Source organism: Ranitomeya imitator, chromosome 1 (assembly GCF_032444005.1).
Source record: "Ranitomeya imitator isolate aRanImi1 chromosome 1, aRanImi1.pri, whole genome shotgun sequence".
In the NCBI taxonomy this organism is placed as follows: Eukaryota; Metazoa; Chordata; class Amphibia; order Anura; family Dendrobatidae; genus Ranitomeya; species Ranitomeya imitator.
In genome coordinates this window covers 861,405,431-861,419,427 of record NC_091282.1, presented here as the reverse complement: position 1 = coordinate 861,419,427, position 13,997 = coordinate 861,405,431, and the positions used below count along the sequence as shown (strand labels likewise).

General features: G+C 43.3%; 1 protein-coding gene across 3 annotated transcripts in view; it reads right to left on the bottom strand.

The window, feature by feature from the left end:
* Positions 1 to 13,997, bottom strand: part of WRN (WRN RecQ like helicase) — a 234,382-nt gene that overhangs the window by 96,120 nt on the left and 124,265 nt on the right. For 2 of the 3 annotated variants that reach the window (XM_069742190.1, XM_069742199.1), the window contains one exon: positions 13,039 to 13,131. The exons of the other annotated variant lie outside the window; for it this stretch is intronic. In XM_069742190.1, coding sequence (XP_069598291.1) covers positions 13,039 to 13,131 — 93 coding nt within the window. The remainder of the gene's footprint in view (positions 1 to 13,038; positions 13,132 to 13,997) is intronic. 3 annotated transcript variants of the gene reach the window in all.

The following is a 13,997-nucleotide window of genomic DNA, read 5'->3' as shown; positions in this document are numbered from 1 at the left end:
ACATCCGCCGCCTCATTAGGAGCATGCCCAGGCATTGTAGGGAGGTCATACAGACACGTGGAGGCCACACACACTACTGAGCATAATATTCTTGTCTTGAGGCATTTCCACTGAAGTTGGATCAGCCTGTAATTTGATTTTCCACTTTGATTTTGCATATCATTCCAAATCCAGACCTCCATGGGATATTAATTTTGATTTACATTGATTATTTTTATGTTTCATTGTTCTCAGTGAATTCCACTATGTAATGAATAAAGATTTGCAACTGGAATATTTCATTCAGTGATATCTAGGATGTGGGATTTTAGTGTTCCCTTCATTTTTTTTTTGAGCAGTGTAGAAAGGTTATGGCTGGCTCCTATTCACCCGAACTCCCTTTTGTGGACAACTCAGTCTATTAAGATACCATTTATCCTATAGGGACCTATGCAGCTTACAAAAGAAGTTTGGCTCTCATGTATGAAGCGCTTCGGTCTGGCCTCTCTTAGTTCTCCAATGATTTATTTTATCTATCAGCCTTTGATTCCAAATAGCTTACAACCAACAATGGTCTTTCCATGGATTTCAGTGGGACTTTTCAGATATGCGGACTTTGTTGACAGGGACACATAGGAAATTCTCTAGTTTGACCTTATTAAATCTAAATTGTTCCAATTTATGCAGATTAAACACCTAGAGTTCTATTTTCCTCAACGAATGCTCCCGACCAACTGAGTTTGAGAAGTTAAGGCCAGTCAACAAAGGGGTTGACATCTGATATTTATAGGATTATAAACTCTCCTCAGGTGGATCATCCGAAGAAACACTCCTATATGATTAAATAGGTAGGAAGGAGCAGTCCCCACAATGTTGACCGTGTATTTGGGACAAAGTATCTAAATCCTCTATTTTCACGTTAAATAAAGAAAATCAATATAAGATTTTGATGTTTTGGTACCACACCCAGAGCTCCGCCATAAACGGAACCCCCAGTATCAGAATATTTGCTGGCAATGTGGCTCAGCAACTGGTTCTGAATATCACATCTTTTGGTCTTGCCCTGGGGTGGTCGGATTTTGGGAATTATTTATAGTTTTATTTCAAAAGGTACTTTTCATGGAGTTGAGCTGGACCCTGCAATCTATTTGCTAAATGTTTCTCCTAGATGGATGGGGAAGAACTCATTTAAATTATTATCGGATATGTTAACCGCAGCTAGATGTTTGATCGCTTTCAAATGGAAACACACCACTCCTCCCTCTTATCAAAATTTATTAAATAGAATGGCTGATATTCATAAAATGGAATACATGACAGTTTTAATGAATGTGAAGGTGGACACATTTGATGTTATCTGAGCTTCGTAAGATTATTTCTGGGCTCAAAACAATAGCTAGGACCTCTTTGGACTACTGTACCCTTTTTTCCCAAGCCTTAATGTGTGTGTGTAATGTCTTTTGTTTGTTGATTGTTAAATAAGAAATTTGAATTGAATAAGTACCATACATAGGGTTTGGTTTAATATAGCATCAGGTGTAACTAATATTGTTTTTTTTTTGGAACTTGTGTCTTTTATTGTTGTAACTTTCAATATGTTTTGGTGCCACTAGAGGGAAATTTTTCCCATCAGATAAACTTTAATGTATCCTATCCACATTGATTATCTACTTTGTCTATTTTGTTTGTTAAAATCTAAATATGTTGTGTTTATTTTGATTGCTAAAAATGTATAAAACTTAACAAAAGTTACGGTTATGGAAAAAAAAAATCAATGCGTTATCTATAACATGACAATATGCTGTGTCCTCTATTAAGCTTTCCATACACAAATGATAGATTTCAGCCAAATGATGGCTCAACCTATCGTTTGGCTCTCAGCCATCTCCCTCACATGAGATAATTTCAGCTAAACGCTCCTATGTTCTTTACGAGAGAGACGCTGCCAGATTCCTCTGTGGCTTATCTCAGCTAAGCGCTCCTATGTTATTTATGAGAAAGCCACTGCCAGACTCCTCCGTGGCTTAACTCAGCTAAGCGCTCCTATGTTATTTATGAGAGCCACTGCCAGACTCCTCTGTGGCTTATCTCAGCTAAGCGCTCCTATGTTCTTATTGAAAGAGCCGCTGCCAGACTCCTCTGTGGCTTATCTCAGCTAAGCATTCCTATGTTATTTATGAAAGAGCCACTGCCAGACTCCTCTGTGGCTTATGTCAGCTAAGCGCTCCTATGTTATTTATGAGAGAGCCAATGTCAGACTACTCTGTGGCTTATCTCAGCTAAACGCTCCTATGTTCTTTACGAGAGAGACGCTGCCAGATTCCTCTGTGGCTTATCTCAGCTAAGCGCTCCTATGTTCTTTACGAGAGAGCCACTGCCAGACTCCTCTGTGGCTTATCTCAGCTAAGAGCTCCTATGTTATTTATGAGAGAGCCACTGTCAGACTACTCTGTGGCTTATCTCAGCTAAACGCTCCTATGTTCTTTACGAGAGAGCCACTGCCAGACTCCTCTGTGGCTTATCTCAGCTAAGAGCTCCTATGTTATTTATGAGAGAGCCACTGCCAGACTCCTCTGTGGCTTATCTCAGCTAAGCGCTCCTTTGTTCTTTACGAGAGAGCCACTGCCAGACTCATCTATGGCTTATCTCAGCTAAGCGCTCCTATGTTCTTTACGAGAGAGCCGCTGCCAGACTCCTCTGTGGCTTATCTCAGCTAAGCGCTCCTGTTCTTTACGAGAGAGCCGCTGCCAGACTCCTCTGTGGGTTATCTCAGCTAAGCGCTCCTATGTTATTTATGAGAGAACCATTGCTAGACTCAACTGTGGCTTGTTTAAAGAGAACAAAAGGATTGGCAGTGTGAAATCAGACCTGCCGGGTCTTTCATCCCAGACTGCTGGCCGATTCCGAATATAGTCTAATGTGTATGGAGGCCTTTAAAAAAGTTTGGCCACTGTCTGCTCTGGCTGAAGGGTCCTAGAATGGCAGCCATCTATTTTAAAGCACTAATACATAATTTGAAAATAGCTTTTCTGAATTTGACAATCCATACAAATCAGAGATGTACAGGTCCTTCTCAAAAAATTAGCATATAGTGTTAAATTTCATTATTTACCATAATGTAATGATTACAATTAACCTTTCATATATTATAGATTCATTATCCACCAACTGAAATTTGTCACGTCTTTTATTGTTTTAATACTGATGATTTTGGCATACAACTCCTGATAACCCAAAAAACCTGTCTCAATAAATTAGCATATCAAGAAAAGGTTCTCTAAACGACCTATTACCCTAATCTTCTGAATCAACTAATTAACTCTAAACACATGCAAAAGATACCTAAGGCTTTTATAAACTCCCTGCCTGGTTCATTACTCAAAACCCCCATCATGGGTAAGACTAGCGACCTGACAGATGTCAAGAAGGCCATCATTGACACCCTCAAGCAAGAGGGTAAGACCCAGAAAGAAATTTCTCAACAAATAGGCTGTTCCCAGAGTGCTGTATCAAGGCACCTCAATGGTAAGTCTGTTGGAAGGAAACAATGTGGCAGAAAACGCTGTACAACGAGAAGAGGAGACCGGACCCTGAGGAAGATTGTGGAGAAGGACCGATTCCAGACCTTGGGGAACCTGAGGAAGCAGTGGACTGAGTCTGGTGTGGAAACATCCAGAGCCACCGTGCACAGGCGTGTGCAGGAAATGGGCTACAGGTGCCGAAATGGGCTACAGAGAAGCAGCACTGGACTGTTGCTAAGTGGTCCCAAGTACTTTTTTCTGATGAAAGCAAATTTTGCATGTCATTCAGAAATCAAGGTGCCAGAGTCTGGAGGAAGACTGGGGAGAAGGAAATGCCAAACTGCCTGAAGTCCAGTGTCAAGTACCCACAGTCAGTGATGGTGTGGGGTGCCATGTCAGCTGCTGGTGTTGGTCCACTGTGTTTCATCAAGGGCAGGGTCAATGCAGCTAGCTATCAGGAGATTTTGGAGCACTTCATGCTTCCATCGGCTGAAATGCTTTATGGAGATGAAGATTTCATTTTTCAGCACGACCTGGCACCTGCTCACAGCGCCAAAACCACTGGTAAATGGTTTACTGACCATGGTATTACTGTGCTCAATTGGCCTGCCAACTCTCCTGACCTGAACCCCATAGAGAATCTGTGGGATATTGTGAAGAGAAAGTTGAGAGACGCAAGACCCAACACTCTGGATGAGCTTAAGGCCGCTATTGAAGCATCCTGGGCCTCCATAACATCTCAACAGTGTCACAGGCTGATTGCCTCCATGCCACGCCGCATTGAAGCAGTCATTTCTGCCAAAGGATTCCCGACCAAGTATTGAGTGCATAACTGAACATTATTATTTGATGGTTTTTTTGTTTGTTATCAAAAAACACTTTTATTTGATTGGATGGGTGAAATATGCTAATTTATTGAGACAGGTTTTTTGGGTTATCAGGAGTTGTATGCCAAAATCATCAGTATTAAAACGATAAAAGACGTGACAAATTTCAGTTGGTGGATAATGAATCTATAATATATGAAAGTTTAATTGTAATCATTACATTATGGTAAATAATGAAATTTAACACTATATGCTAATTTTTTGAGAAGGACCTGTATATGATGACTAATATAGACTATTTGGTGTTTTCTTGAATCCCCTGTGCCAAAAGACACAATTCATGAGTTGTATCCAGAACTCTGTTAGTAGGGTATTCCCATCGGAAACATTTATGGCACAACCACCAGATATACCATACATTTATGACAGCTTTACCACTCTAAGAGGATCAGATAGTGGATAAATAGCCATAGGTCGAATCCCCAAAAATATCTCAGATGAAATTACTCATTATTGTAACTCTTAAAGGGCATTTACACTGCAAAACACAAAAGGAACCTGTAGGAACTTCCCCAGGAGTAAAAGATTGCTAGTAAGATTGTTCCTTTTTTCAAGGTGTGGTTTTGTTCACACCACTTGGTTGTGCCTTTGTGACTGGTTCAAGCTTTGACACAAACCCTTCAGGTAATTGTGGAAGTTTCATGTCAACCATTGCACATTAATTTATGTGTGACTGTCTTTTTAATATAGCCAGAAGACTTATTATTATTATTACTATTCTTAATAATAATTAAAAGTTATTTTTTATATTTTCTACCTTTGCTATAACTATTGACTCTTAAAATCCCTTCGCAACATGCGCCGTACTAGTAGTGCTCTGCGGGAGGTGCATCAGTGATCTGACACTATATAGTGATATCCCATACTGGGACAATGTAATAAAGTAAAAATATATATACTGTATATATATTATAATGGGTAAAAAAAAAATTTAAATCCCCAAATAAAGAAATAAAATACACATTTTACCAATAAATACATTTATGTAAATAAAAAAAAAATAAAAGTACACATATTTGGTATCGCCGCATCCATAACGACCCGCTCTGTTAACCCCTTCAGTGAACACCATAAAAAAGTAAAATGAAAAATTAGGCAAAAAACAATGCTTTATCATTATACCGCCAAACGAAAAGTGCAATAAAACGCGATCAAAAACACAGACGTAAATAAAAATGGTTCTAATGAAAACGTCATCTTGTCCCGCAAAAAACATGCAGCCATAGAGCTCCATCGGAAGAAAAATAAAAAAATGATAGCTCTCAGAATAAAGTGATGCAAAAATAACTATTTTTTCAATAAAATAGTTTTTATGGTGTAAAAGCGTGAAAATATATATAAAAAAAGATATAAATGAGGTATCGCAGTAATCGCACTGACCCGAAGAATAAAGCTGACTTACCAATTTTACCACATGCAATTAAAACGACAACTCGTCCTGCAAAAAACAAGCCCTCACATGACTCTGTTGGACGAAACCGGTTTTTACGTACCGGTAATAGGATTTTACGGAGCCACGACAGCACCCCTACGAGAGAGGGGATCCGCCCACTTTCCGGACAGGAACCTACAGGATTTAAAGGGGCGGTCCCCCTCACCACTCCAGTTTGTGTTTCAGAGTATAAGGCACACCGCCATTGAGTTAGTACATAAACATATACACTTAAACATTACTAAATACCATCACCTTCTAAAGAGTGATTTTTTAACAAGCACACTTTCCCCAAAGGGTGCAGAAACCAGTGAATAACTACGGGGGGGGAATGTGCGGGTGCTGTCATGGCTCCGTAAAATCCTATTACCGGTACGTAAAAACCGGTTTTCCTATCGCCACGACAGCACCCCTACAAGAGATTTTCAAAGATCAATCACCTGGGAGGGACTACAGCACTAAGTACTGTACGGCCAAAAACTAAATTGGCCTCTGAAGATAAGTCAAGACGATAATGTCTATAAAAGGTGGAAGGAGATGACCACATTGCCGCCTTACATATTACGTCTATGGAGACGTCCGCTCTTTCCGCCCAGGATGAGGCCATGGCTCGAGTTGAGTGGGCCCTGATGCCATCTGGTGGTGTCTGGCCTTTAGTAGTATAAGCAAGATATATGGCATCTCTTATCCATCTGGCGATAGACGCTTTAGTTACACTCGCCCCTTTCCTTGGATTCTGAAAGGAAACAAACAGAGCCCTACTCTGCCTCCATAGCTCTGTTTTGTGTAGGTACTCTAATAGAGTTCTTCTGACATCTAACATGTGATATTTGTGCTCGTCAGCTGAATTCGGACTGTCACAGAAAGATGGTAAAATTATTTCCTGACTTCTATGAAATTTGGAAGCTACTTTTGGTAGGTATGCTGGATCAGGTTTTAACACTACCCGGTCCTGAAAGACCATTAAATAAGGAGGATCTATCGACAAAGCTTGCAAGTCACTCACTCTCCTAGCAGAGGTCAGGGCTACTAGGAAGGCTGTTTTTAAAGTTAAATTTTTTATGGAGACAGAATCTAATGGCTCAAAGGGGGGTTCTGTTAAGGCGTCTAAAACCAAATTTAAATCCCATGGTGGTAATCTAGGAATATACACTGGGTTACTACATTCAGTGGCCCTGATAAATCGGGAAACTCATCTATTTCCCGCCACATCGCTGTTATACAACGCTCCCAAAGCTGATACTTGGACTTTAAGGGTATTTACCGCCAAGCCCAATTCTCGGCCTTTCTGTAAAAACTCCAGAATAGCTGGAAATGGGACCTTGCCAGAAAAGGGATTTTGGTAGAAGGCAAGGAACTTTTTCCAAGTTTTAGCATAGATTTTAGTGGTGACTTCTTTCCGGCTATTTAAAAGGGTAGATATGAGAGCCTCTGAAAACCCTCTCCTCCTCAATAACTCCCTCTCAAATTCCACACCGTCAGATGCAGGGATTCCACATTGGGGTAACTGAATGGACCCTGAGAAAGAAGCTCCGGGCTGGTCGGCAGTACCCAGGGGTCGGACACAGACATTGCCCTGAGTAACGAGAACCATGCCCTCCTGGGCCAAAAGGGGGCAATCAGGATCACTCTCGCCCTCTCCTCCCTGATCTTCCTGAGGACCATCGGGATCAGACACATTGGGGGAAATGCGTAAGCCAGAGGAAAATCCCAGTGTATTTGAAGGGAGTCTATTATACAGGGCTTGTCCGCCACCCGAAGAGAAGCGAACTTCCTGGTCTGCCTGTTCTCTCTCGTTGCGAATAGATCGATAACGGGCAATCCCCACAGGTCCACTATCTGTCTGAACACCCGTCGATCTATAACCCATTCTCCCTGACATAGAGAATGACGGCTGAGGTAATCTGCCTGTGTTGAGCTCTCCCCGAATGTGAACAGCTGATAGAGAGCGAAAGTGGGCTTCGGCTATTTCGAGTATGTCTGTGGCGGTGTTCATTAGGGATCTTGACCTTGTACCCCCTTGATGGTTGAGATACGCCACTACTGTTGTGTTGTCTGTCTTGACTCTTACATGTGAATCCTGCAGAGATGGAAGCAACCTGAGTAAGGCCTTTTTTACTGCCGTGAGCTCTTTCCAATTTGAGGACTCTTGAGCCTCTAAGAGAGACCATTGCCCTTGAGTCCAGACATCTCCTATGTGAGCTCCCCAACCTATTGGACTGGCATCGGTTGTGACCGTGTTGTCTGGTACTACACTCCAGCGTACTCCTTTCCCTAAATGTCTTCTGTTTAACCACTATCTCAGACTGTGTAGAGTGGTGGTGGACAGCCTGAGTCTTCCGCCTAATTGCCCTTGAAGACTCCTGTCTGTATCCAAGACTTGGGCCTGCAACACTCGAGTGTGGAATTGAGCCCACTGGACGGCTGGTATGCAGGACGTTAGGGATCCCAGAAGGGACATAGCGTCTCTTAAAGTCAGATCTGGCTTCTTTGTTACCGAACTGACTTTGTGCACAATCCTCTGCTTTTTCTCCTCCGGAAGGAAACATTGTTGCACTTCCGAATCCAGCAGAATACCTAGGAAAGTCTGAGTTGTTGATGGATCGAGTCTTGACTTCTCCATATTGACTATCCAACCCAAGTCCTGTAAGGAAGATATTACATGATTTAGGCGAGTACTACACTGGCAAAAGGAATTCCCCACTACCAGGAAGTCATCCAAGTAGGGTATAATTAACGTATCTTGTTCTCTGACATAGGCCATTACTTCTGCCATGACTTTAGTAAACACCCTCAGTGCCATAGATAGACCAAAGGGCATTGCAGCAAACTGAAAGTGCCTGACCTGGTCGTTTAAGCGCACTGCCATTCTGAGGAATTGTTGATGATCCTGGTGAATGGGCAGATGGTAATACGCATCTTTTAAATCCAGGACTGTCATATAACATCTGGGAAAGAGAAGTTTAGTTGCCGTTTTAATAGATTCCATCTTAAAGGCATGATACTCTAGATGTTTGTTTAATCTCCGTAAGTTTATGATGGTTCTAAAGGATCCATCTGGCTTGGAGATTAAAAATAAAGGGGAATAGAACCCTTTCCCCTGCTGATGTTTTGGAACCTCCACTATGACTTTCTTCCGTCTTAACATTTGGACCTCTTTTTCAAGGGCCTTTTGTTGGTCTAAGGAATCAGGGGCAGTCAAGATATAAAATTCAGAAGGTCTTTCCCGGAACTCTAATTTTAACCCTGAATTAATTATACCCAGAACCCAATTGCTCGAAGTTATTTTGGCCCACTGAGCATAGAAGAATTTTAACCTGCCCCCTACTGGAAGATCTCTATTAACGATAGTTTCTTCTTCTTCTTGAGGAAGATGACAAAGCATTAAAGTCCGAACCTTTCTTTTTTGGGTCTGATGGTTCCCAGTCTCGGTTGTGGTAGGGTCTTCGGTATTGGAAGCGTCTCCTGAAGGTATTCCTAAAGGTAGGATTGAAAGCTTTAGGAAAACCTTTCTTCCTATCCTCAGCCTTAGCTAGGATATCATCCAATACCGGGCCAAACAGGTACTCACCCCTACACGGTATTGTACACAGTTTAGCTTTCGCCTGGGCATCCCCTTTCCAGGTCTTAAGCCATAGGGCTCGGCGAGCAGCGTTTGAGAGACCTGCTGATCTTGCCGCCAATTTTAAAGAATCCACTGACGCGTCCGCTAAATACGCCACTCCTTCACATATTTGCGAAAGTGAGTTCAGCATCTTGTCTCTGGGCACCTTGGACTTCAGCTGTTCTTCCAGTTGGGATATCCACACCATGACGGATCTAGCCGTACACGTGCTAGAGATAGCAGGTTTGAACGCCCCTGCAGTTGATTCCCATACTTTCCTCAAAAACATGTCCGCCTTCCTATCTGATGGATCTTTCAGAAGGCCCACGTCCTCCAGCGGCAAAGTACCGGCTTTAGATGTAGAAGCCACCGCTGCATCCACTTTTGGGACTTTCATCCACTCTGCCCGCTCATTATCTTCAAAGGGATACCTTCTTTTAGCTGATGACGGAAGGAACCCCTTATCCTGCTTATCCCATTCTCTCTTTATAAGAGTCTTAACCGTATCCACCACCGGGAACGCCTTACGACTCCTCTGGCACAAGCCCGCAAACATTATGTCCTGTGCGGACCTTGGTTCCTTGCTTTCTGCAACACCCATGGTAGCTCGGACTCCTTTAACTAACATGTCCATGTTGTCCACTGAGAAGCAAGGCCTTCCCTCTTCATCTGAGGAGGATGGAGATGAGGAGCGGGAACATTCCCCTTCTTGCAGGGACAGACTAGATCCTGGCGATATGTCCCTGCCCGACCTTTCCTGGCGGCTGCCTCTAAGGGAATAGCTAATTTCCTCCCTGATGACCGCTCTAAGGTCTGATGACCGAAGGGGAGCTTCCTCTTCTAAGGTCTGACATATGCAAGCCTGACACAGCCTTTTGGTATAACTGTCAGGCATTGGAGTCATGCATAGAGCACATTGCTTGTGCTTAGATTTAGTGGTCTTTTTTCCCTAAAACAAAGCACAAATAACAGACCATATCAGCACCAGGTGTCTGATTTAACACTCACCGTAAGGCTGATTCTGTGAATACCGGTTCTGGAGGAGTAGGATCCAAATGTGACGCTGGGGCGCACGCACGCTGCTGCCCCCGTACCACGCTGCTGCTGCTTCTCCTTGAGCGGCCGCTACCGCTCTTACTGCGCTGTTCCGTTCCCTCTCCATGAGGGTGCTCGGCGTCCCCTACTGAGGACATGGCTGCGCGCCTTCTACCTTAGGCGTCGCTCTTTTACAGCACTGCAGCGCTCCTCCCCCGGCTTACCCCGGAAGCGTATCAACTACTTCCGGGTTCACCAGCGCCGGTGTGGACGCTGCACACCGCGCTCAACCGCGGACCAGGACGGCACTGCCCGACTCCTGGGACGCGCTCCTCATGGTCAGACGAGGGGGGGGGTCTGAACGCAGGACACCCCCGACGCTGCTTCCGAGCCCCCGATTCCGCCGTTCCTAAGAGATACCGCGCGGAGGCATGGAGGCCCGGGTAAGACTGCTGCTGCAGGCTCCCGCCGTCCGGACAGGAACCCAAACTGGAGTGGTGAGGGAGACCGCCCCTTTAAATCCTGTAGGTTCCTGTCCGGAAGGTGGGCGGATCCCCTCTCTCGTAGGGGTGCTGTCGTGGCGATAGGAAAATATGAAAATATTATAGCTCTCAAAATATGGTGATGCAAAAATTAGTTTTCGCAATAAAAAATGTATTTTAGTGTGTGACAGCAGCCAAACATAAAAACCTCATATAAATCTGGTATCGCAGTAATCGCACCAACCCGAAGAATAAAGTCACCTCATCACTAGTGATAAGCAAGTATACTCGTTACTGCGGCGAGGAAAACGAAATCTCCAAGCACGCCAAAATACTCGGAGACCACCTGAGCATGCTCGGGGAAACCAGAGTAACGAGTATACGCTCTCATCACTACTAATCACTTATACCGTACGAGGAACGGCATAAGAAATAAATAAAACCAATTCTTCACATACTGGTGATTTTTTCATTCTGCCTCCCAAAGGTCGCAGTAAGGCTAAGTGCACATTTATCCTGCGCAGATGAAGGCACTGTGGGCGCCATAGGACCTGAGATCCAGCGGTGTCCATCTTTGTAGGATTGCATAAAAGTGCCGTCGGCCAGTTTTGTGCACTTCTGAAAAGATGAAACCAAGGAACAGAGGCCAGGTGGAGTTCAGAGTAACTCTGCTGCCTCACTATAGTGAATGGATCCATCGAGGGTTTCATCTGAATCATGTCACTCGGAGATTTAGATGGAAACCACAAAGTAAGTGCTCAGCATAGAGTGCTGGATAACTGTGATCCCAAACATTATGTAAAATGTTCTCAATAAAAGCTTCCACTCAATCCACAAAAAAAGCAAGTCCCCACTCAGGTCTGTCATCTATTAATGGAAATATAGGGGCTTTCATGCTACTGGTAGCACAAAGGCTCTGGAAAAGCGGAATGGCTCCTCACCCGCCAAAAGAAATTCTGCAAATTCTCCGCTCCCAAATCCAAATGCCCCCCTCCCTTTTGAGCCCCAGTGTACCTAAACAACATTTAGCACCCACATGTTTTGCATTCTTGTAGAATGAGCTGGGCATAATGTACTGGTCACTACAGCGTACTGGTCACTACAACGGCAGTTTGCAATTTTCACTCAACAAAATTCACTGCTGCCTGTTTCTGGAGAACACCCATGGAGTCAAAATCGTCACTACATCTGTAGATAAATTCCCAAAGGGTTATAATTTCCAAAATGGGGTCCCTTGTGGGGGGTACATCTGCACTGTAATATAGCGCTACTTCCCTTCTGAGCTTTGTACTGTGCCTCAAAAGTAGTTTTCGACCACATATGGGGTATCGGTGAACTCATGAGAAATTGCACAACAAACTTTGGGGTCCATTTTCTCATTTTGCCCTTGTGAAAATACAAAATATGTAGCTAAAGTTTTTTTTGTGGATTGGACCTGCAGTGCTCACAAGCACATGCTTACCTAGGACAGGAAGAGCTGCATTTTTACCCTACATTTAAGTGGAACTCTGCACCACCGTGTGCCTTTATTGAGCAAACTGACAAAATCAGCTAGCTAATTATATTGAGAAATCACTGAGGACCACAACTACAACTACGTCCCCTAGTACTAAAACCACGGATTCTGGTACATGTTATTATCCCGCATGTCCAATTGTGGAAGTGGACCCTAGGGCAAAGAAGCACATTTACACTTTAGGTTTTAAACAGTCAATCATGGATCCTTCCTTGGTTCCCCATGTATTTGAGACTTTAGTAGGCAGGTAAAGAGGAGAGCCACTAGAGATAGTGCCATCCTGATTGGGTACACAAGTTGTGGTTGGATGGCTTTTACACTTTTTTGATCAGACTACCGATCCTTTCGTTCTCCTAAAGATAAGCTGCTGCCAGAGATATCTGGCAGAGGCTCTCACATAGAGAACACAGGAGCGCTTTGGAGGGAAAGCCGAGAAAATAGCTGCCAGACAAACCATGTGTATGAGGGGCTTTAGCCTTATTCGATTTTTATTTGTGTGTGTGTGATTTGTAGGATCCAATAGTTTTCAGAAATAGTAGAAATGTGAAGTTGTCCAGGAATTAGCCTCAGGAGATCATTTACCTGGTCTTGCAGTTATCACAACATTTTTCAGTTCCCATGATGCCAGAAGAGACCTTGCGGAGTTGTTTGTCTTCAAAATGAGACAAGATGATCCTACACGAGGGAACAATGTGAGGTGAATATAAAAGAACAAGAATTTACATGTTAAATTGAATGTAGACAACAATGGGCTAAAATTATCCTCATTAATTTAATCTGGGGGGACACAATTATTTGGCTCTGTGTAATTCACAGACAGTGATGTCATTCCCAATGAAAAAAAAAAACATGAGTCCATGCAGTATAGAAACCGGACAAAGTTAGATTCGGAAAAAACAAATATAATCTGTATAGTGACACTCAGCAAGGGTCTGCCTTCTGGATGTCAATAAGGAAATCCCTAGACATCTTACTATAGAACTACATTAAGGTTGTTCTCATCTTTGTTCTTCAGGCGCACACCTGTCCTATTTAATTTTCAGAGCACCATTGATTCCATGGTGCTGTACATGAGGAGTTACAAACAAATATAAATTACACTGAACAAACTAAAATGGCAGACTAGTACACAGGGGAGAGGGCCCTGCCCATGCGGGCTTACATTCTATAGGAGACATTGAGCTCCTGATGGGTGACAGTTCGGACAAGCAGCATTCTCAAGCCACTAGTTCAGATTGCATACTCTCTAAGGGCACTTTCACATCTCCTAATATTTCTGGTACTGGAAATCCAGTGCTAGGGAGTGCAGTGTTTGTGTGTTTCATACATGTAGAATATGTGTGGTAACCGGGCGCAGCATCAGTATCACACGTATTGGCGCCAAAGAAAATCCAGGACAAATCACGCCGTTCTCAGACGCCGCTTGCTGAGGACAGCTCACATCATTGTCCTCTGGCTCTGTCTGTGATCAGCGTAAGGCGAGGGCAATGTTGCGAGTTGTATTCAACTATAAAATTAAAAATAAAATAATAAAGAAAACA